The following is a 21,399-nucleotide window of genomic DNA, read 5'->3' as shown; positions in this document are numbered from 1 at the left end:
TGTGGTTTGAGCCTTCAATATACCTGGTGAAGAAGCATACCAAATAGGTTGCACTCTAAATCCTGAAGAAACTTACTGATGGTTGGCTGAATCTTTCTGAAAAATCCCAGAAAATTAGTGAAGTATCAAATAACTAGTATCAAATGTGGATTCTCTCTTCAGAAAGAAGGAAGAAGAAAAATTGGGGACTATGGAGCAATCAGTCTGACCTTGGTACCCAGGAACATTTCTTAAGAAGTCATAAGGCAACCAACCATTGAACATCTGAACATGCTGGGATGATTACAAGATGTCTACAGAGGTTTGCCATGAAGAATCTTCAGGTACCTGGTTTGCCAACAGTACATGGGGAAAAGATGAATTCCCTCCAGGGACAGGAATAAATTTGACGGACCAGGACCAGGACCAGGACCAGGACTAACTACTGTTTGCTGATAATAGACCACCTGTCTCCCAAAGAGGTGTGATGCATAAGGACCCGTCTTTCCTTCCCAAGGGCAGGCAGAATTCAAGCTCCAAATTATGCTCTAAAATCCTAGAGAAGGGCCATAAGATAAGCCAGGCTTCTGCAGTGCAGCAGCCTGTAGGCAGATTTCCCCACATTAACCATTCTGGCTAGAAATGGGCCATGTCTGGCAAGCGCTCTCCACTGCCGTCACTTTCCTCACCATTTATTTCCCATGGCACAAGCCATCCCGTGTAGTCCTAAGAAGGGAGGACATAGTGAGCATCTCTCAGAAAAAGCCCACAGGTGTGGAATGATGCTGGGCAATGACCCAAACCACATCCTTGTGATGTCAATACCATCCTCCCCCTTATTTGCAAAGTTGACACAATCTCTCCCCATCCCATTTTCATGTTGCTCCCCTTCTCATTGTTGCATTCTGCCTAGCAGACATCCTGTAAGGGAAATCCAGACATCCTGGCCTTCTGGATTTCTGTATCTTTCCCTTCCTCTCTGGCGCTCAGGGCAGCCTCCACATCACTCTAATTTCTGAATTCCACCTGCAAGTCCTTTCTCACGGAGGGGCTCGATTAGCAGGACTGCAGTCCAAGGGCGTTCTGCTGAGCCGCCCCTGGAGAAGAGAGTCTCCAGCAAAGGCAGTTCCCTGTGGCCTCCTTGCCAAGCCAGTAGCCTCTCAACAAAGGCCCAGCTTTCCCAGGCTTCTTGAAAGGCCTGGTGGGCTGGGCTCAGGACTAATCAGAGAAACCTGGAGGAGGAGGAGGAGGAGGAAGAGGAAGAGGAGGAGGAGGAGATTGTGGTGCCCCAAGGCTCTCTTCTGCCTTCACCTCTTTCTGCTACTGCTTGAATTCTTGGCTGCCTCCCAGATGGAGCTTTTTATCACAATCCAAAGACTCACGCTTAGATGTTGCTTGGTCTTCTGTCTTTCTAGCCACTGCAGAGGGTTATTAGCTTGCCTTCAGAAATCGTGGGCACTCCATCACTGGAGATTTTTAAGAAGAGGCTAGACTTGTCTGAGATGGTATAGGTCCTCCTGCTTGGGCTGGACTAGAAGACCTCCAGGGTCCCTTCAACTCTATTCTATTCTATTTATTTGCCTCAGCCAAGGACACTGCCCTCTCACACTCTTCTGCTTGCCAGGGAAAAGGGAAAAGGGGCCTGTCAGGAGCCAGGCAGGAGATGGGTAGGCTTCCCTGCCTTGCTCTTCTCTGGAAGAAGGAGTCTCCAGCTGCAAAAGCCCTGCCAATCCTGGGAAAAAGAGCCTGAATGGTAAACTGGTGTGAGGCAAGGCAAACAGAAACATGGGCTTTCCAATGCCTCCCCCCCCCAATATTATGCTAGGGATGATAGGTGTGGGAGTTCAGTATTGAGAAAGACTACTTTTGTTTATGTATGTATGTATGTATGTATGTATGTATGTATGTATGTATGTATGTATGTATGTAGAGCTACAGCTATGTCAGATTTTGGAATATATATCCAAAATAGCCTAATTTAAATACCAAACTAGGGATTTTAGCCATCTCTTGACAGCCAAAAAATACCTTTATTAGTTATATGATCATACATTTTTGCAGTTGTTCTTAACATACCAAAAGGCCATTAAGTTCATTGGGAGGGGTGCAAAGGAGGGAGCCATTGATCAACAGGGTTAAATGGGCTAAAAACATGATTTCATTCTGTTGCTTCAAACCCTCTTTTCATGCAAACCCCCAAACCTTTTGTTCTCATTTTATGAGGAAAGAGGTAAAATCCTCATCGTTGAACTAAAATAACACACGCGCAAACCCTGCTCCCCCGCCAGGAAGAGTGCAGCCATCTTTGGCTCCTCAGCCAGCAGTTCAGCATCTTCCTGGCTTGTGGCCTTCACGAAGGATCCTTGCTGATTTTCCTGACTCCACCATACCAATGAATTCCTTCCTTCTAGTAGATCATTCTCATTTAATTTGTCTACATATAATTTAGAAGAAATAAGCTAAAAGAGTAAATATGCACAAGTATGTACATAGTGATACAACAGGCATTGTACTAATCTACGCATCACATTTGAACATATTGGATGGGTGGGAATCCTTACTGAATTGGCCAGTTGCTTCTAAGAGGCTTATCCCGAGTCAATTGCCAATTTGTGCTCTAACCATTGAACACTTGTCTTCCTTCCCCATTCCCTAACTAGCACCCCAAATGAAAACCGACTCCCCTCCCCATGCAGGAGAAGCCTGTCTTTGGAAGCTCCAGCTCTGACATGCCCCCCCTTCTCCCGTCCCCATTTCCCCTGCTTACTTGGCTTGCCTAGTTACCCCAAGAGAAGACCCGGGGTAGCCTCCTGCCCTTCCTGCAAGCCAATTGTGAGACCTCCCTGATGCTCAGCTCAGCTGGTGCCCCCAGTTGCCACAACACCTATCATCCCTCCCCAGCCGAAAACTGAGAATATGGTAAAGGACGACCCCGAATGGAGAGAGCAATATCGAGGAGCCGCAGGAAAGTGGGGCGTGCTTTCGCTCTTCTCCGGGCTCAGTTCGGCAAGAAACTCCCGCTGCCCGAGTGCTGAGAGAGCAGCAGAGCAAGATGGGCCGGCACGCGCTTGGAGAGGAAAGGGGGGGGGGGGGCTCAGGCCTCTCCCGGACCAGCCCTCCATCTCGCAGAGACACAGCTCTTGCTAAGGGCACAGCGACTGCCAGCCCAGGCCGCCAAGCTCCCTTTCGCTTGCCTGGGAGGTGGCCGCTCCTTTCTCAGGGCGAGGAGAGACCCGGGGGTCCGCAAAGGACGCTTCTGACTTCCCCGGGCCGGGGTAACGGGGAGAGGCCGCCGCCCCGCGACTTAGCTTAAGAAATGAAGGAAGAACGCGGCGCGCCGGAGGACAGGCTGGGCCGGCGAGCGGAGGGCAGACCCACCTGCTGCACTGGGCTGGAAGAAAAGAAGGCCCGCGGTAAATCTCCCTGCTGCCCGCCTTCCCGGCAGCCCGGTTCTGCCGCCGCTCCATGCGCTCACTTTAACGCTGTTTCAAGGAGAGAAGCCCTGTTTCTCTTTCGGTCGGGAGGGCTCCGGAGACCGCGGCGCTCTGGCCGGGGAGAGAGAGGGGCCAGGCCCGCTCGGAGAGGAGGCGGGGCCCCAGCAGCCTCCGACCAGCCGGCATCCCCGTGTCCCCAGGGAGAACGATCCCCGGCGCACCAGCAAGTTCTTGCCCGGCCCGGGCTAGCGCGAGGGCTGCCCGAGACCCGAGGCGCCCGCAAGGTGCAGCGGCCTGGCGGGGCAAGGCGTCCATCATGCACTTCATTCCTCCGCAAAACCGTCTCGCCGCCCGCGCTCCACGGAACGGCGCGGCCGTGGAGAGCTCGCGGCGGCCTGCGGGAGGGTTTCCCGGGGACTGACCGCAGTCGGAGGGGCAGGGCCGCCCGCAAAGGGGGCGTGGTGCGGCCGCGGCTCCCTCGAGCCCAAACATCGCCCCGCGACGCCCGTCCGCCCGCCGGCTCCCCCGAAGGCCCCAAGCAGCCCTCCTCCGCGAGGACTGGCAGAGGTACGGAGAGAGAGAGAGAGAGAGAGAGAGGGAACCTCGGGGCCTACCTGGTACTCGCTCCCGCCGCTGCGGCTCTACTGGGACGGCGGCGAGGTTGCGACAGGGCGTTGGATGCCCGCCTTTGGCCGCTCCATGCTCGGCCTTCGCTCGCGGCGGCACTTCGGACAAGACGGCGGCGGGGGTGGGGGGGTGAGGCTTCCCGGAAGGCCAGCGGGCCTAGGTGGCCAGGGCGGCGGCGGGTGGACGGACGCGCGCGGGGAGGGAGGGGAGCGCGCGGGAGACGGCGGCGTCAAGAGCCCCCCTGGCTCTTCCTCGAGGCGCTTCGCACCAGCCGAATCCCCTGCCCCGAATGCCGCCGCCGCCGCCGCCGCCTCCGCTCCTCGCCTCGCTCGGGACGCTCGCCCTTCGCTGCCCAGTTCCGGTGGGGCGGGCACAATTTGAAATCTGCCCTCGGGGAGCGCGCCGAAGGGGAGCGGGAGTGGCAAAATCCTTTCCAGGAGGCCCTGGCGATAAAGAGGGCCCTTCGCCCCTACTTCGCCCGTCAGGTGGCAGCGAGCTAACGTCACCGGCAGGAAAGCCACCCAACCTCTGGCCCTGTGGAGAGCGCCTCTGCTGTGCACGGGCTTTGCAGCGCGGCGGCGGCGGCGGCGGCAGCAGGAGCCTTGCCTGAAGGGTTGTTTTCCCCCTCCTTCCCCCCCCCCCGAAGAAAAGGGTTTTGGCGCAGCATTGTAGATTTTAAGTTCACCCTTGATGGGAAAATGCGCATCTCCCGTGCTGCCCTACCCCTCTTCCTGGGTTTTAGATTGAGGCTTTGGGCTTCGTGATCAAGAGAGGGGCTGAGGGGAAGCCAGCCTTAATTTCAATAGCCAAGTTGGGGGGAGGGGAAGAGAGAGGGAGGGAGGGAGGGTGCTGGTTGGGGAACATGTCCCAAGTATGTGGGTGGTTGCTGCTGAGGGGTGCCCGTTTCCAGGTTCTGGAACAGACACAGACCTCCTCCTCAATCAGTCCAACCAGTGCCCCAAGAGAAAATTGGGTAAGAAAATTCTTCCTTGGAAAAATGGGTGCTTGGACCTGGAGCTGAGCAAATATTTGCTGAAGGATTAGTCCTCTGCCTTAGTTCCCTGTTGTCACCATCTCAAGAGAAGCTCATTTTGGTCCAGGATGTAACACACAGAAGAGGATTTAGGTACTGGATGGATTTGGGAGCCTGCATCTGTTGTAACTGGCATTTTGAAAAGTCGATCATTTTTCTTCCTAAGGGTTTCTTCTGCCTTTTTGCCACTTACCTGCAATCCTGCTATAGTGAAAAGGCATGTCCTTCTCTCCCCCTCTCATTCAGCAGGGCCAATCCAAGTTCCCACTGCCCTGACAATGCTTCTTGGTGCTGTGCTGAATAACGTTTCTTGTGGCTCCAGGGATTTGATATGCATTTCCAAAAGAGGTAGGGTACCAATCTGTCACATTCCCCTCCATGCCCGGCCTCCAAGTTGGTCAACATTAACAATGTCCTCCTGCTGACTTAACTTCATCCTGCTTTTTACTGTCTTCATCTGTTTTTATCTGGCCCGACTTCGTCTCCTTGGGCTCTTCTGATTAAACATAAACACTATCATTTAAGTAGGACCAACAGGAAGTAGGGCTTAATTGGTTACCAGGAGATGACAGATGTCTTGCAAGTTGTCCCACTCTATTGAAGAGGCCACAAACAAGCTCTCATTTGCCCACATCTTCTCCCTCTGCTGCAAACCACATCAGCAGGAGCTTCTTATCCTATGTGCTTTTCAAATTGCATGTTTGCTTGTAACTTGGGCCCTCCTGATGGAAACACTGTTGTGCTAAATGCTGACTTTATGCCATGGAAGATTGTGCTTATTCTTCACCAAACCCCAGGTCCATGGTTGGAACAGAGAGGTCAGCTTCTCTTGGAACAAGCCTGAGCTTGTTTAGTTCCCTGTTCCATTGCAAACAGCCTAGAAAGCAGGTAGGCATCAATTGAAAGGAAGCCCCTGCTGTGCTGGCCAGAGCAGAGCTTCCGCAAAGGATGGAAGTGGGCACAAACAAAAAAGGACAGGACTTTTATTATCTATAAATGCCACAGAAGTCAGAGCAGTTAGCAGCTCAGCCATTATGATCCCACTTTGCATCTGTTGTCCCCCACATGCTGATCCCCTGATGTTGGAGGAATGGACCCCCCCCAAGGAAGCAACAATTAAGGAAAGTGGAGAAGCCAGAGGCCTCCTAGAAATATTTCAGTGTCAGAATTCAAGAAGAGGGTAGGACAGCCAGACCTCAAGGTATCCTGATGCTGGCACGAAGGCCTATTGGACACTTCAGTAGTTCTTTGGAACAGGTGGCAGGATCTTCTTCTCTCAATTACCTCACTAGAAAATCTCCCCTGGGCCTCTGAGCGGCTGATTCTTCTTTCTCTTCATGCAAAGTTGATGAAATCCAATTCTCGCTTCATCCTCAAAGTGACTTCCAGTGTAGCCTGTTCAGACAGAAAACGGGCTCTCCCATTGGTGGTGTCCACTGGATGAGGTAGATGCAAAAGGAGCCGCCTGGAAAACAGACCATTCTAAGGTGAAATTGAGGAAGGCGCGAAGAGTGGGGGGACTGCTATATCCAAAATGGACTCACCCCGCTCCCCCAGCATTTGCAGTAAGCAGCAGAAAGGTAAACACCAGAAGGGGGAATCAGAGAGAGGAGGCATATAAAGCTCAGAGACTTTCCCAATAAGAAATTCCTATGGCCACTGTTCCATATGCTTGTAGCATGGCAGACCTATCACAGCATCGAGAGAAGGCAGCAATCTGCTCCTGCTTGCTCTGAACCTCACAGCCAAGACATCTCAAATATTATTGGAATGTTATTTTCTAAAGTCAATATAAGAATATTCTCACAAAAATAAATTATTCAGCATACTTCTGGGGACTCCGAAAATCAAGGAGCTTTTCTTGTATATCAAGGGTAATGTCTGAAGCTTTTGTGTCCGGCAGTTTAATTTTAATCTGAAATTGGAAAAACAAAAAGTGAGGAAAAGATATTAAGTATGTTAAATGAATCATTTGTGCATCCAGGCTTATTTTCAATAGGAAGGGATGCATGCTAGATGTGTTACGCTGTTGCTTTTCTGTTTCAAACAACAGAACAATGTTAGAGGTTCTGAAACCATTGTACAACCTCTGTCAAAGCTGGGGGCATCCTTTGACAAGGAAAAGGGAGGCTTATGGATATCCTCCTATATTTATGCACAGCAGAATCATCTCAGATATATGAAATGTTAGGTTAGATGCTTTATAATATAATGTGTGCAGAGAAAGGGCAGTTGCCAAACTTTTGAAATTCACAACTCCAATAATGTTGTGTAGCTTTTGGTGTGAAAAGCTTGGAAGGACCGCCCAGAGAAACGTTGCCAAGAGGAACTGCCACTTTGCTTCTTACCAGCATGTCCTCGCAGCAGGCAGTGGAGGGGTCCTTTCTGCTCGTGCCTAGGAACAGATCCTCAGCCCTCACCTGTTGCTTGAACACAATCTCATATCTGTAAAGAACTGGGAGTCAGACAGCTGGAGTTTCAGTGGATGCTTCAGAGAGCATCCTTTCTCAGATCGAGGATGTTTCTTCCTCACAAGAGAAATTATAGCAACTCTCAAACCAATAGAAAAAGCTGGCAGAGCAGCAAATCAGTGGGAAATTCTGTTCTAGTTGGGTCTGTCCCCCCCCAGCCCCGGTTTTGATCGAGCTGGGGCCCGCCGACTTTCCTTCCCCGGGTTCGTTCAGGGGGGGGTCATCGACGGAGAGGGCACCGAGGGAGCCTTTCGCAGGAGGCCGTTTCTCCACCTGCGGCGCGGGGACCCCGAGGAGAAGGGGCCGCCAGGACGTACTCCGGCTGCTCCCGGGGGTCCCACGAGGCGTCGCCCGTGTTCCCTTCGGTCACCTCCTCGGCGCTCCAGATGGCCTTGCCTTCCTCGGGCGGCAGCGGGGCAGCTGAGGGAAGAGACGGGGCTCTGAGCGGCGCTTCCGCGGCCTCCGGGAGCCGACGGGCTGGCTGAGGACAAGCGGGTCCTCGCTCCCTTCCTCCCGGCCCCGCCGACTCACCCGAGGCGCCGCCGGCCTTCGGGGGGCCGATACTCCCCGGCCCGGAGCGGTCGCCCGCGGGGCCCTGCGCCTGCGGAGAGAAGGCGGCGGATTCAGGCAGACAGACCGGGACGCCCCATCGCCCGCCACGGCGCCTGCCCCGCCCCGGGCCCCACCGCGTCCGCGCTGTCGCCGTTCCCGGAGCCCGAGGAGAGCAGTCCGGCCAGCGCCAGTAGCGAGTCGGCCGAAAGGGGAGCGGGCGCCGCCATGGACCCTCACTTCCGCCGCGTCCCTCCCGCGTTGCCCGGCAACGGCGCGGCTTCCGGGCCCGCTATCTCCGGCGCGCGGCGTGATCGTCATCGGGGCGCGCGGCGGCGGCGAGGCTGCTAGGGCAGGGACGCGCCATGAATCAGTTCGGCCTCGGCGCGGGCGGCGGCGGCGGCGGCTTCAATTTCGGAACGCCTAAGACGGCCGGAGGCAGCGGCACCAGCGCGGCCCCCGCGGGCTTCTCCTTCTCCTCGGCCATCTCGGCGGGCGCGGGCTCAGGCGGGTCTTTCGGCTTCGGCTCCCCCGCCCCGAACGCCGGGGGCGCCCCGCCCGCTGCCGGGCTCTTCTCCTTCGCGACGCCGGCCGCCTCCACGCAGGCCTCCGCGTTCAGCTTCGGGATGCCCCCGGCCTCGGCGGCGGCGGCGGCGGCTTCTCCCGCGGCGGGCGTTTTCACGCTGGGGTGAGAGGAGCTCCTCCGTCCGGGCGTTGGCGGGTCGTGGCCCTGGAGGGGGACGGCGGTGCCGAGCGAGGGGCTGCCCTCGCCGGGGAAGCCGCCCCACCGCCCCCTTCTTTCTCCTTCAGGGGCAACGCTCCCAAGCTGAGCTTGGGGGGCTCGGGTGCCACGACGGCCCCCGCCGCGACCGGCGGTTTCGGGCTGGGCAGTAGCAGCGGACTGGCCGGCTCCGGCGCGAACAGCAGCGTGCCGGGCACCCAGGCGGCGGCAGCGGCGACACCCGCGGGGTTCGTCTTTGGCTCAGCCACGACGACGCCACAACCAGCTCCAGCCGCCGCCGCCGCCGCGGGAGGCTTCAGCTTTGGTGGGGCGGCCCAGACGGGGGCTCCGAATTTCAGCCTCGGCTCGCTGGGGAGCGCCCCGGCGCAAATGGCGCCTACCGGCCCGAACTTCGGAGTTGCTCCGGCCTCCACCAACGCCGCTGTGAGCACAGCAGCTGCATCGCAGGCAGCCCCAGCCTTCAGCCTCGGGACAGCGTCTACCGGTGAGAGGGCCGGGAGGGTCGAGCCTTTTAGCGGCCCGTCTTGAACTGGGTTGTGCAAGACCAGTGTGGCTTGCTGCCTATGCGAGACCTGCCGGTGTTTGGTGTTTCTCCATATGAGGCCATGGGAAAGGGAAGTGCCTAGGTGGGGGCTGATAAGGCTGATCTTGAAGGGGCCGCTTTGCTTCAAAAGGCAGAAACGGTGCTGCATGGTGGCCTCCTTCTGGAAACACGCAGGGACCTCGAGGCAGGAAGGCCCCTTTGCTTCCTGTCTTCTCTTGTTGCAGGTTCTGGCTTTGGAGTGTTGGCTCCAGCTGCTGTCACTTCTACCACCACCACCACAGCCTTGTCCTTTGGGGCTAAACCTGGAGGTATGTTTTGGGCTTGGGTACTGATGAGCTGTGCTGGAGCTTGCTCACCTGGCTAAATCGTCGCTGCTATTCATTGCTGCTTTTTAAAAATATCCTGATTAGATACTATTTCCTATCATTTAACCCAGGGGTCTTCAAACCTGGCCCTTTTATGACTTGTGGACTTCCTCAGCCAGCGTTCCTGGCTGAGGAATTCTGGGAGTTGAAGTCCACAAGTCATAAAAGGGCCAAGTTTGAAGACCCCTGGTTTAACCCCTTTCAGCATCATAGTCTGCATGTTGACCTGCTCTTTCTATGATTTTGCCTGTTTTTGTTCTTTCTGCTTCATAGAATCCCTTGGGCGTCTTGAAGTTCCGCCCCCTGCCCAGAGCATACAGTGTGCTTCAGTTTTTTCTTGAAAACCCCCCCTGATGGAACACTTTCAGGTGCTATGGAAAATAAATCTTTGCCCTGTGGCAGATTTTCAAGTATTGGAAGGCTGCTGCCTTCTTTGGATTAAATATATTGAGTTCTTTCAATTGCTGTATTTCAGGTTTAGTCTCAAAGTCTTTTACCATCTTTGCTGCTTTTCCCTATGCTGTATCTAGTTCCTCAGGATGCTGCTTATATTTTGGTGAACTATTCCAGGTGTGGTCTGCTCAGTGCAGCACAGAGTGGTGATCTTTTCCTGGAATAATTTATTTGGCAAATGTGTGTTTGAAAAATCTTTTTTTCTTACATGCACTTTTCCAACAATTCTCATCTAATTTCTCAATTACAACAGTTCTTTTATAAGCCTTCTTTTTTGTGTGTATGTGTGCGTGTCCCATATCAAAGATTCCCCTATTTGGAATTTTTCACTATGGCACCATAGTACTTCAATCAGAATAGAACTGGAAGGGACCTTGAAGGTCTTCTAGTCCAACCCCCTGCTCAAGCAGGAGACTATACCATTTCAGACAAGCGACTGTCCAGTCTCTTCTTAAAAATCTCCAGTGATGAAGCACCTACAACTTCTGACGGCAAGCTGTTCCACTGGTTAATTGTGCTGAATTGTAACAATTGAAGAGGAGGTTGAAGAATGTCTGCTGTGTTTGGTTTGTTGGTAAAATTGCACTTATTTTGTTCCTTGTCTCTAGACAGAATGAAATGGTATTTGGCCTTAAGAGACACAGAAAATTGTGCCTGTCTAGAAGCCGTTTGTTTTGTTCTCACCCAGGGAACACTGAAACCTCAGCAGGTGTCTTCTGCTTGTCCTCTTCCACAGGTACCACTGCCACTTCGGGGGCACCTGCCACTATAGGTTCTTCTCTCCTGGGCCTATCAGGGCCCACACTGTTTGCATCTGTAGCAGGCTCCTCAGCTCCAGCTACCTGTACTGCCATTAGCCTTTCAGGTAAGATGGCTGAGGGGGCAGGGCCAGCTGGAGCATGTCTCTTTACATCCTTTGCTCAACCAAGAGCATAGGATGGTTAGATGTTTGGATGGTTTGGGAACTTTATCCCTTCGGGTCAGAATTTTGTATACTTTGCCTGTTTTTCTCTGACACAAATGATTGTAGCATTTTTCAATGTGTAATTCAGCTTTTTAAAAAAAATATTCTTGGCCACTTAGGAACATTTGTCACTTTCTTCTGCAGTGGGTACCTCCTCGACAGGGGCAGCTCCCGTTGGGACCTTGGGATTTGGCTCAAAAATGCCTGGAGTGACCACAACAGCAACCGCTGCCCTCCCCACAGCTGGTGAGGATCTGCTGAAGGAACAAGGTGTCCTTTTGTGCACTGGGGCTCTTTAAAGTGGTCTTTCTGGCAGGTTTGACCATCTGGTTTGCACTCCTTTTGGGGCATATTGTGTATATGCTCACGGCTTCCTTTTCAAGTCAGTGAAGTCATCAGTAGGAGAAAAGGGCTGCTGCTGGTGCTGCAGGGCAAAACCAGTCTCACCCCTGGGTGGTGCTGAGTCCAGGAGCCCCAGAGCAGAGCCTTCCCTGCTCTTCTGCCCAGAGGACACATAGGGGCTAGAGGCCCAGGTGTGCCCACTTCAGCGGCTGCTGCCATCTACAGTCTGATGTCAGGTAATTTTCTCTCCAGGGGCTGTTTCTGTACCTGCTGCAGGATTCCTTTTGAACCTGAAACCCCTTGCCACAACAAGCGTGGCTGCTTCCACCTCCACTGCAACCACCACAACTGGCATGTAAGTTGTATGGAGAGAGCTCCGGTTGTGATGGGAGCACCAGGTCCCCTGCAAACAGACTGATGGTGGGCTGGGATTTTCCATCTTCTGTCCAGGACATCCCCCGTGATGACTTATGCCCAGCTGGAGAGCCTGATTAACAAATGGAGCCTGGAACTGGAGGACCAGGAGAAGCACTTCCTTCAGCAGGCCACCCAGGTCAATGCCTGGGACAGGACATTGATTGAAAATGGAGAAAAGGTAGAGGGTGGCTGCCTGGCTCTGGTGTTCAAAAAGGCAGATTCTGTCAAAGAAACAAGCAACTGCATCTCTGTTTCTCTCTTTCCCTCAACGCAGATCACAACTTTACACAGAGAAGTAGAGAAAGTGAAGCTGGATCAAAAGAGGTAAGGGACTGGGCCTTTAACAGACTAGAATTGGCTTTGGTTCCCCTGCTTCTCAGGAGCAAAGAGGAGGGCTGCCCCTACTGGCTACTTTAGGAGAAAGGGGATGCAATCTGCAAGAGGCCAAGCAGCAGGGATTTGGGCCCCATGAAGCTCTCTTTTGTCCAAGCCCTTTGAAACACGCAAGATTTACAACCTCTTTGAGGCGAGCTTTGCCTGGCACTGACCTTTGATCTAGCGAATGCCTCAGGTAGCGTAGAAACAAGCGTTGTCCCTATTGCTTGCTCTTGGAGTCAAGCAGCATCAAGAACCATGTGACGGTGCCCTGGCCGCAAATTTTGTAAGGGGTATCAGAAATCTGAGTCAGTGTGCAGCCTCTGTGTGGCTGTGTGAGTGTGCACACTTGTTAATATCCTTACCGGGAATTCTGAATGGCCTGAACAGCCTATGCAGCACTGTCCCCTTTTAAAGCACTTTAGCATGCTGTTCCTTCCCTTCCTCCCTTCCCTTGTAGGTTGGATCAAGAGCTGGACTTCATTTTGTCTCAGCAAAAGGAGCTAGAAGACTTGCTGATCCCATTGGAGGAATCTGTGAAGGAGCAGAGTGGAACAATCTACTTGCAACATGCAGATGAGGAGCGGGAAAAGACGTGAGCATCCCTGAAGGCGGGGTCTCTCACTTCTCCTGGAGGGACCAGTTGGCTGGCATCGTGCCCTCCCTTGGTCTCTTGAACAATAATAGGAATCCAATCTGGGTCGGTCACTGGTACCAGAGGTAGTCTTGTGCTGGAGCCCATCCTCGGGGAATTTCTTTCTACTGGAATACATGCTTTGGGATATTTTATGCTTCGTATTTATATGGTGCCTTCCTATTGACTGATTGGTGTGTTGATGGCCGGCAATTGGCTTGTGCTGCCAAGTCCTCGACTCCTAAGTACTTGACAAGCTTGTGCTAAATCAGCACTCCTGTTGACTAACAAGAGGCCCAACAAGGGGCCCGTTTCTCAGGCTTCAGTCATTTCCCTGGCTATCTTTGTACCTGCATTGCTGACAATCTTAGTAGTTTGTGTGTCCATCTGTTGACATCCTGTAGCCGAAGGCCCTTTTGCTCCAGGTTGAATGTCATGGTCCCTCCAGCTGGGTCTCTTCTGTTGCTCCTCACCCCCTTGCCCATGCTGTGGGAGGCAGAGGCACTGTTACACAGCTCTTTGCCTCCGTGTGTCCTTAACTGTTTGCTCTTATGCTGCAGATACAAGCTGGCAGAGAACATTGATGCCCAGCTGAAGCGCATGGCCCAAGACCTGAAAGATATCATTGAGCACCTGAACACCTCCGGGGGCCCTGCTGACAATAGTGATCCTGTGAGTGCCCTTGTTGTGCCAGGGGGGCCCTTCAGTTTTGTGCTTTGAATCGTTAGTTCTGCTGGAGCTAACATTTTGGCTGTCGCCTTGCTGAGGAACCTGATGTAAATAGGGAGGAAGAAGCTCCTGTCCTTGGGTTGGCATGGAGGCAGGGGAGCCATTTCCTCACCAAAACTTGGGTTTTCTCTCCCCCCTTTGCAGCTTCAGCAAATCTGCAAAATTCTGAATGCACACATGGATTCTTTGCAGTGGATTGATCAGAACTCAGGTATTTGCTTCTGAATTCCTAGGGAGCGGCAGTCTCCCTTTTTATAGCCAGGTGTAGTGTCATGGCCCTGGAGGTGTTTGAGTCCAGGATTAACCCCCCTCCCCCCTTCAGTCTGATCTGGCAGCTGTGCCTTTCTGGTCTTCCTCTTTTACCTCTGGGGTGCCCATCTTTCTGCTAATGAGAGGGCGCTTTTCAGTCAGTTGCCTCCTTTCTGCATGGGGCCATAAGAGCAAGTTTGTACCTGTAGGGTGGCAGAACACCCCCCCTCCCAAGCTAGCAGCCATTCTCCATTTATCCACAGCATTGCTGCAGAGGAAAGTGGAGGAGATGAGCAAGGTCTGCGAGAGCCGCCGTAAGGAGCAGGAGCGCAGCTTCCGCATCACCTTCGACTAACGCGCTGCCTGGTGTGCCTCTGCGCCCCTCCCCCCCCCGCCCCGCGCGCTTCTTTTTGTAGCCCTCAATAAAGAGTTTCTTTCCAAACGCGTCTCCTTTGCTGAGCCTTCGCCAGCCAACCGCCAGGGGGCCTCGTAGTACGTGGGATTGGGGGCGGGGCCTGGGGCGCGAGCCGAGCCAGTAGGGGTTCTCCCGGCAGTCCGCACGGCACCCCGGCAGTCCCTGGCCGCGATGAGGCGGTGAGGCAGGGGGAGGGGGGTACGGGGGAGGGGGGCACGGGGGGGGAGGGGAGGGGGTCGGGGAGCCGCCGTTCCCTCGTCTTGTCTCCTCCGCAGATGCGGAGCCCGCGGCGGGGAGGCGGCGGCGGCGGCGGAGGAGCTCGAGACGGAGGGCGAGAGGCAGCTGAAGCGGCTGCTGCGCCTCCAGCTGGACACGGCGGCCTCGCTCGAGCAGTGAGTGGCCGCGGGAGGGGCTCGCCCGGGACTTCCCTCCCTCCCCCCCCAGCCGTGAGCCTCGGGCGCGGCGTGACGGGCCTTCTCCCGCAGGTGTGTGGCCAAGCGGCACCGCTTCGCGCCGGCGACCGTGTACCGGCCCTTCGGGGAGGAGGCCGCGGGCGCCCGCACCTTGCCGGAGTTCCGGGCCCTGCAGGAGAGCAGCGGGGAAGCGGCCTCTCTGCAGGAGCTGGGCCTTTCCGACGCCGAGATCCGCCTCTGGAGGCAGCGGGCCCAGAAGGTAGCCGGCCGGGGGCTGCGGGGAGGCCTTCCGACGCCTTCGGGGCCGACCGCCTGGTTCGCCTGCGGCGCTGCCTGGCCGAGGTTTCTCTCCTCTGCAGCAGCTGCGCTCCATAAACCCTTCTCGGCCAACCGTCCCAGCCCCCCCCCCCGCCCCTCCAAGCGACCCCTCGCCCCCCCCTCGCCCCGGCCGAGAGGAAGGCAGTTGCCCTGCTCTCTCCCGCTGCCCTGGGGCCCGAGCCGTGTCTCCCCACCGTCTTGTCTGCTTCAGAGCCCTGGGCTTGGGGCTGCCCCGGAGGCTGCTCTGGAGAGGGTCCGAGCCATCCAGGAGAAGATGGTGGAGCGCCAGCGCATCCTCTCCCTGCCGCAGCACTTTGCAGGCAGCAAGTCCCTCAGCAGGCGTGAGATGGAGATCGAGAGGGCTCTTTTCCAGGGAACAGACCATCATTCCTTTCTGCAGATGTTGTATCGCCAAGGTATGGTGCCTGTCTGGGCCGAGGGCTGCCCCACGTTGTGCGGGGCTCGTTCCTCTATTTCCAGGCTCTGGTCAGGAATTGCCTTTGTCTCTTGTGGTTCAGATGAAGCTCAGCCCAAAGTTGCCCCTGAGACGGGCCCAATGGCTCAGCTGGATGCGGTTTATCGGGAGCTCCTGAGCGAACCACTGCCCAGCCTGAGGCCACTGGAACCACCGGAGTCTCCCCAGAAGGTGCTTGAATCGTCTTGCTCTACCCCCTTCACCAGCCTTGGAGCAGCTCCATCAGCCATGGAGCCTGTGGTGGTGACAGAGCCTGTAGCGTGTGTGCCAGAAGAGAAGATTCTCCAGAGCCGCCTTTCCAAGGAAGAAATCCGCAGGATCCCCAGATTTTCCTCCTATAGCCCAGGGGAGCCAAGCAAGGTACTCACCAGGCAGGCTGGGCTGGGCTAAGATGCTTTGCTCTTCTCTGGGAGAGTCCTGCTGCCTGGCTTCTTGTGTCATGGTGCTCAGCTTAGTGCCTGGGCCATTGAGCAGCTTCCCCACAGAGGGAGAGGGTTTGCCTCTCTGTGAAGTGCAGAACCAGGCAAAACAAACCCTCCGTGCCAGTTGTCCAGGATGATGGGGAGGCTTGGGGAACCTTCAGGGGAGAAGAATATAGTGACCCTCACCCTGGATAGTCTTGTGCAGCAAAAGGAGGGGCCTCTTGTCCCTCTTCCCTCTTAGCAGGCAGGTATTGCAAACAGCTCCTGTGCTGGGGAGATGGCGGGGGCTACGGCAGACACCCAGCCTGCTCCATTTCCTCTGGTGATTAGGTGCTGTATGTGAAAAATCTGTCTCGCAACGCTACAGTGAATGACCTGCTGCCCTTGTTCTCCCGCTTCCAAGAGAAGGACAGCCCCCCTCTTCGTTTGCGCCTGCTGAGCGGGCGCATGAGAGGCCAGGCCTTCCTCACCTTTCCCAGTAAGTAGCTGGCCTCTCCGGGAGGGCTCGGCTGGGTTGGACTCTTCCCCCCCTCCACTAAGCCTTCTTCTCTGGCCAGCCGTGTCCCAGGCCCAGGATGCTTTGGAGCTGCTCAACGGGTTTCTCCTGCTAGGGAAGCCACTCATCCTTGAGTTTGGGCGGAGTGAGAGGCTGGCTTCCGCCCCTGGCCCTGGGATCAACTCTGCACTCCAGGAGACCAACAGCCAGTCAGACCAATCCCAGACTGTTGGGGTAGCTTGATGGCTTTACCTGCAGACGGAGAAACTGGAAGAGGTCTTGTGGGACCCGTTGCCGCTGGGGCTATGAGCCCCTTTGCTTCCACATACAGAGGGAGCCAACTGCATGTGGGGAGCAGGGAATAAAAGTGGGCTTGCCAAACTACAAGAGTCATTTTGTTACTCCACGATTGCGTGAGAGGCTCTGTTGGCCATTTCTCACTCAGTTTGCATAAAATGCGTGAATGCTCACGATTCCTCTGGCTGTGTTGTTTGGGTCCTCAGAACATTCTGGGACACCATCTTCAGTCAGAAGATAAGCAAGTGTTGCTAAGGGATGGTGGGGTTGCTTAGCGTTTGCTAAGGTCATCTTTCTCTTTTACGGGCTGGAATAAGTCCCTTTCTTTGGCCTTGAGCTGCGAAAGACCATCAGATGGATACTTAAAGCAGTTTGTGCTAACTGGGAGCCAAAGATGCTTGCTTTGTTTCAGAGCCGGGCCTTCAGCATACAAGATGGGTTCTTGGCCCCCAGATTTGCAGCAGATTGACCCTTGGGAGAGAGGGGTGGGAGCCCAAGGCCCTTCAAGAAATAGCCCCCAGTTGGGGGTTAGAGCTCTGCTTCCCACCTCTCTCGGGTAGGGAGCAGAAGGAGAGGAGCGTCATTCACCCTTTGCAGCCTAAGCATCCTGCCAGCCAGGGTGAAGGAGGCCCATGGGGGGGCAGGGTGTGGAGTGGCAGGGAGGCCCATTAACTCGCCCAGAGCAGGGCTAGACGTGGCCTGCTGGGCTCTTTTCAAAAGCCACTCCCCCAGACTGGTCTATTCTTGGGGGGTGGGGAACCCTGAACTGCTCACAATTGCCCTTGATTTTCCCTCCTCCATCATCTGGGGCAAAGGTTAGGGGTGGGAGCATAGCAGGGAATGTGACTAGATGATAGGAGTTTCCACCCTTCCTTTTCCTCTCTGTAATAAAATGGGGAACCCCGGAGCTGGCTGGGGAGGCTTCGTCCTTGTAATGAATTCTCACCTGGTTGAAGGAAGAAAGTAGCAGCCACTGGTGTGTTAAAGGTTGCTTAGCTCTTTCTCCATTGTCTCTGATACGGTCTTGTTCCAGTTGTTCCCCCCTTGCCTGGAAGGGAGCCCTGCAGAAGCACATTCTTAGGAGGGGTCTCCCAATTCCACCATCTGTGTCTTTCTGCTCCAGAATTACCTCTCCTGGTTGCTTTTTTCTCTGGGTCATGGAAATCTGGTGGCCCCACCTTGGTTAGTAAAAGAGTGCAGCAGGGTGTCGCGTTTGCTGCTTGGGCTGCCCTCATTCTAAGGGGTAGCAGTAGGGAAAAAAATCACAGGCTCAGCAAGAAAGGGCTTGAAGGGAGTAGAGCAAGGGATTGGAAGCCTGCCCTTACCTGTCCCACCTCTTGCAGAATCTGCATTCTGCCCTCCTTAAAGTGGTCACAGGGTGAATTGTTTCAAGGAGCACTCGGTGTGACGGGGTGGGTGTAGAGAGAGAAAAAGTCCCTTTTAAGTTCTTTCACCTTAGGAACCATTTCCCCCTGGGGGGGTGGGGAAATGGCAAGAATGCTTTCGTCATCTATTATCAGGAAAATAGCTTTATTGGTTTGCAAAGGTTAATGGTGGCAATGCAGCAATGCATTAATCAAAAGGTTTTTTTTCCCCTAAACTGTCCTCCAAGCTTTGCCTGCGTAAGCTGTGGAAACGTAAATCCACTGGACACCCAGCTGTTCAGAAAGGAGCTTAGCTGTGGCTCCACACTCCCCAGGGTGGGTCAGAATAAGGCAGGGGAAGCAGTTTCCACCCAAAGCCCGACTCTTGTCTCTTCTTGCAAGGAAGAAGGCATTGCCCACAGCTTAGCTTGCTCCTTTGCCCAAGGATGCTGACCCTTCCTCCATCACTGGCATGACTGGGAGAAAACAAAAATAACACTGCTGAATTTCTTTTCATAGGGAATTGCCCTCGTCATGGCTGATAACTACGTATCCATCCATCCACCCCTCAATTCACGGGAAAAGTCTTTTGTATAGAATGTCTCCTAGATCTGGAGTTCCATCCTGGCATTTCAATCTTCTGGGACATCCCTTGGCCACATCCAATTTTCTAGATGGCCGCTCTGAAGCCTTGCAAGGAGTCACCACATACTGACCCTCCAACTGGGAACGGTCCAGTCTTGCACCTTCAAATTTAGACTGGACCAACGAATTCCTAGGCTGTTGCAGCTAGAAAAGGCCTGTTGAACTCATCATTCCCAGCCCCCTCCCCCAGCCCCCTGCTGTGCTCAGTTCCGCTGTAAAGATGTCATGGTCTGCTTTTAAGTGGCCCTGCAAGAGAGAGGACCTTGCCAGGATGAATCCACTCCATTAGTTTGGTTACTGTTTGTCTTGTCTCCTGGTCTCTTTAACCAACTCCCTGCCTTCAGTCGTGAAGGGATTGGTTGGTCCTCACTCTCTGCATACTTTGCACTCTTCCTGAATGGAGCTATTAATTCTTTTCCCACTTGTTTGTATGGCCTCTTCCATGTCCTCAGCACACCCTCTGGAAACTCACTATCTGCTTGTTCTGGGAATCATAGCTTTGCTGCACTTTTTCCTTTAAGCCAAGCCTTTGCTGGAGCAGGGATTCCCAACTAGTTCAGTATCATCCTCTTTAGGGTTTTTAAGCTTCTCCATGCCTCCTTCTAGATACCTATCTCACACTTTATATGGGAAGAATCTTGCATCAAGTCTCCGTCTTCCCTTGTACCCATTTGCCAACTCACGTTCGCCTGCTGCCTTCCCTCCCGGTCCCCCCTTTTTTCTACCCAGAGCATTAGTTCTTCTTCTGGGAACACATGTACTTTTTAAAATTCCTGTTCCAGGACATTGCTAAATAGACCAACAGGCAAACAGATGCTGGTGCCAGCAGGAGGTAGAATAAATGATCAGCCCAGGGCACATTTTGCTGGCCTCCAAACAATTCTTTGGGATGGTCCAGAAGTACTTCAGGATCATCCCAATCTTGTTTCCTTGGCTCCCAGGTTAGAAGGAATTGGTCTTGGTGTTAGAGATGCTTCTTTCCCAGTGGCCCAGACACAGTTGAGCCCCTCTGTCCCACCTCTGTCCTTTTCCTTTAGTCCTTTATAACAGGGTTGGAAGAGAAGAGGCCTTCTAGTCCAACCCCTGCTTGAGCAGGAGATCTTCATTGGCCAGTGAAAACACTGAGCCCTTCTAAGCCCAAAGGCTTCTCAAGATGGAATACTTGAAGTGGGTGGGCGGATGGAGTGGCCCTTTGATCCCGGAGCAGGCATGCCCATGGAGTTCTTTCATCTGCCAAGACCAGCATGTACCCACCCGCGGAGCAGGCACATTTCGGCCTCTTCAAAGCCAGAGGCTAAATACACACATTTGAGACCTAAATAACAGTGGGCTGTGGGCAACTTGTCATCCTTTTGGAAATCTGCAGGAGAAGACAGAGCAAGGGATGGGGGTCTTGACTTCTCTCAGAGGATGCTTCAGTTGCCCTAGGACATCCCCAGGCATCCTTGGTCTGTTCTGCCATCAACCCCCTTGTTATGGGCTCCGGCAGATTGGGGTGGGTTTTTTTTTTTTTACTCCCTTACCAAGGACTTGCAGGTCTCTCCCAGAAATGGTGACTGTTTCCCCACAGCAGTCCTCCCAGTCCTGTTTCCCACTCTGGGGCTGAATCCTATGGAACGGGAGATGGGATGACGGCAGGATTTGAGAGGTGCTTAATAGAGGCCTGGTGGGCATCCGTGACTCCTCCAAATTGATTCCTCCTGTGCCATGCAGTCATTGGGCACTTTGCTTGGTCTAGCAGGAAGGTCTTCAGAGGAAACACAGCCCCACTGGCCTCGAAGACACTGCAGCCACCAGACTGTTGACAAGCAATACAACACCTCCGGCAGTGCCAAGTTGCATCGGGAAGAGAGAGGGCTGGAGTGCTGAGGATGAAAGGGTTGTGGGAAGAATAAGCCTATCTGTCTCTCTGCTTACCTACTCAGTGCATCCAGTGAGCCAGTTTTCATGGGTGGCCAGCCACTGCTACACATAGCCAGTCTGGCTGTATGCGCTGGCCTTTGGAGATGCGATAGCTGGCAGGGAGCTCCTGTCCGCCATGGCCCGAGAACGATGAGGACTGTAGCAGGTTGCTTGCGAGTCACGAGGTGGGCAGGAGGCACAGAGGATGGCACCACCAATGAAGGAGATCAAGGAAGATAGGATGCCCAAATACAAGGCTTCCCCAATCTCATATTTCATGCTGTCGGGCACAAGAGGGTTGTAGAAGTCCTGGAGGATCACATGGAAATTCCACACAAGAGGAATGAAGCTGAGCAGTGCCCCCAGGGCAAAAGTGACTCCTCCCAGAACTGCCACTTTGTCCTTTGCTGGGGAGCTCTGAGAGAAGATGGTGCATCTCATCCCCGCCACAGAGAGAATGGCAGCCAGCGAACCTACAGCAACGGAGGTGGCCATCATGGCTTGGGCCACCTGGAGGTCAGTGGGCAGGCTGAGCAGAGAGTTGTAGATGTCACATTGCATGATGCCTGTGCTGTAGGTTGCACACTCCATCCAGAGTCCTTTTGAAAAGCCAACAGCTGTGACGATGCTGGAGCCAATGTAGGAGCTGATCCGCCAGCTGGGCAGCAGAGTGGCAATCAGGGTGCCCAGTAAGCCCAGCAGCCCCAAAATGTAGCCTGCCAACTGGAGTCTGACCGAGACCATT

General features: G+C 54.3%; 5 protein-coding genes across 5 annotated transcripts in view; 2 read left to right on the top strand and 3 right to left on the bottom strand.

Annotated features, from left to right (window-relative positions):
- Positions 1–3,740, bottom strand: part of FRMPD3 (FERM and PDZ domain containing 3) — a 23,481-nt gene extending 19,741 nt beyond the window's left edge. The window contains exon 1 of the mRNA XM_029282934.1: positions 3,590–3,740. Within this exon, the coding sequence (XP_029138767.1) occupies positions 3,590–3,740 (151 nt within the window). The remainder of the gene's footprint in view (positions 1–3,589) is intronic.
- Positions 3,741–6,042: 2,302 nt separating this feature from the next.
- Positions 6,043–8,323, bottom strand: PIH1D3 (PIH1 domain containing 3). Its single transcript, XM_015832399.1, has 5 exons — positions 8,231–8,323; positions 7,915–7,964; positions 7,422–7,518; positions 6,903–6,988; positions 6,043–6,538 (listed from the first exon to the last, which is right to left on the bottom strand). The coding sequence occupies exons 1-5, from the start codon at positions 8,321–8,323 to the stop codon at positions 6,409–6,411; spliced, it is 456 nt and encodes a 151-aa protein (XP_015687885.1). The 3' UTR covers positions 6,043–6,408.
- Positions 8,324–8,444: 121 nt separating this feature from the next.
- Positions 8,445–14,298, top strand: NUP62CL (nucleoporin 62 C-terminal like). Its single transcript, XM_015832398.2, has 12 exons — positions 8,445–8,781; positions 8,904–9,319; positions 9,604–9,687; positions 10,934–11,062; positions 11,306–11,407; positions 11,756–11,858; positions 11,954–12,098; positions 12,195–12,244; positions 12,756–12,890; positions 13,490–13,601; positions 13,803–13,869; positions 14,171–14,298. Exons 1-12 carry the CDS (start codon positions 8,459–8,461, stop codon positions 14,260–14,262), a joined length of 1,758 nt encoding a protein of 585 aa, XP_015687884.1. The 5' UTR covers positions 8,445–8,458; the 3' UTR covers positions 14,263–14,298.
- A 195-nt stretch (positions 14,299–14,493) lies between these two features.
- RBM41 (RNA binding motif protein 41) lies at positions 14,494–16,821 on the top strand. The gene is made up of 7 exons (XM_015832397.2): positions 14,494–14,501; positions 14,598–14,714; positions 14,808–14,994; positions 15,265–15,469; positions 15,572–15,888; positions 16,281–16,428; positions 16,508–16,821. The coding sequence occupies exons 1-7, from the start codon at positions 14,494–14,496 to the stop codon at positions 16,687–16,689; spliced, it is 1,164 nt and encodes a 387-aa protein (XP_015687883.1). The 3' UTR covers positions 16,690–16,821.
- A 3,896-nt stretch (positions 16,822–20,717) lies between these two features.
- On the bottom strand, positions 20,718–21,398 carry CLDN2 (claudin 2). Its single transcript, XM_015832480.1, has one exon. It carries the CDS (start codon positions 21,396–21,398, stop codon positions 20,718–20,720), a length of 681 nt encoding a protein of 226 aa, XP_015687966.1.
- Between the last annotated feature and the right edge of the window lies 1 nt (position 21,399).

The sequence above is a fragment of the Protobothrops mucrosquamatus genome, unplaced genomic scaffold, assembly GCF_001527695.2.
Source record: "Protobothrops mucrosquamatus isolate PMUCROS unplaced genomic scaffold, P.Mucros_1.0 scaffold4, whole genome shotgun sequence".
Lineage (NCBI taxonomy): Eukaryota > Metazoa > Chordata > Lepidosauria > Squamata > Viperidae > Protobothrops > Protobothrops mucrosquamatus.
This window is presented reverse-complemented; position numbering and strand designations above follow the sequence as displayed.

Coding starts and splice junctions, on each gene's coding strand:
- CLDN2 (XM_015832480.1), bottom strand. CDS start 21,398: ATGGTCTCGGTCAGACTCCAGTTGGCAGGCTACATTTTGGGGCTGCTG.
- NUP62CL (XM_015832398.2), top strand. CDS start 8,459: ATGAATCAGTTCGGCCTCGGCGCGGGCGGCGGCGGCGGCGGCTTCAAT. Junction 11,063..11,305: donor TACTGCCATTAGCCTTTCAG/GTAAGATGGCTG, acceptor TTTCTTCTGCAG/TGGGTACCTCCTCGACAGGG. Junction 11,408..11,755: donor CGCTGCCCTCCCCACAGCTG/GTGAGGATCTGC, acceptor TTTTCTCTCCAG/GGGCTGTTTCTGTACCTGCT.
- RBM41 (XM_015832397.2), top strand. Junction 14,715..14,807: donor ACGGCGGCCTCGCTCGAGCA/GTGAGTGGCCGC, acceptor CTTCTCCCGCAG/GTGTGTGGCCAAGCGGCACC. Junction 15,889..16,280: donor GCCCAGGGGAGCCAAGCAAG/GTACTCACCAGG, acceptor TCTGGTGATTAG/GTGCTGTATGTGAAAAATCT.
- PIH1D3 (XM_015832399.1), bottom strand. CDS start 8,323: ATGGCGGCGCCCGCTCCCCTTTCGGCCGACTCGCTACTGGCGCTGGCC. Junction 7,965..8,230: donor ACGGCGACAGCGCGGACGCG/GTGGGGCCCGGG, acceptor CTCTTCCCTCAG/CTGCCCCGCTGCCGCCCGAG. Junction 6,989..7,421: donor CCTGCTGCGAGGACATGCTG/GTAAGAAGCAAA, acceptor TTCCAATTTCAG/ATTAAAATTAAACTGCCGGA.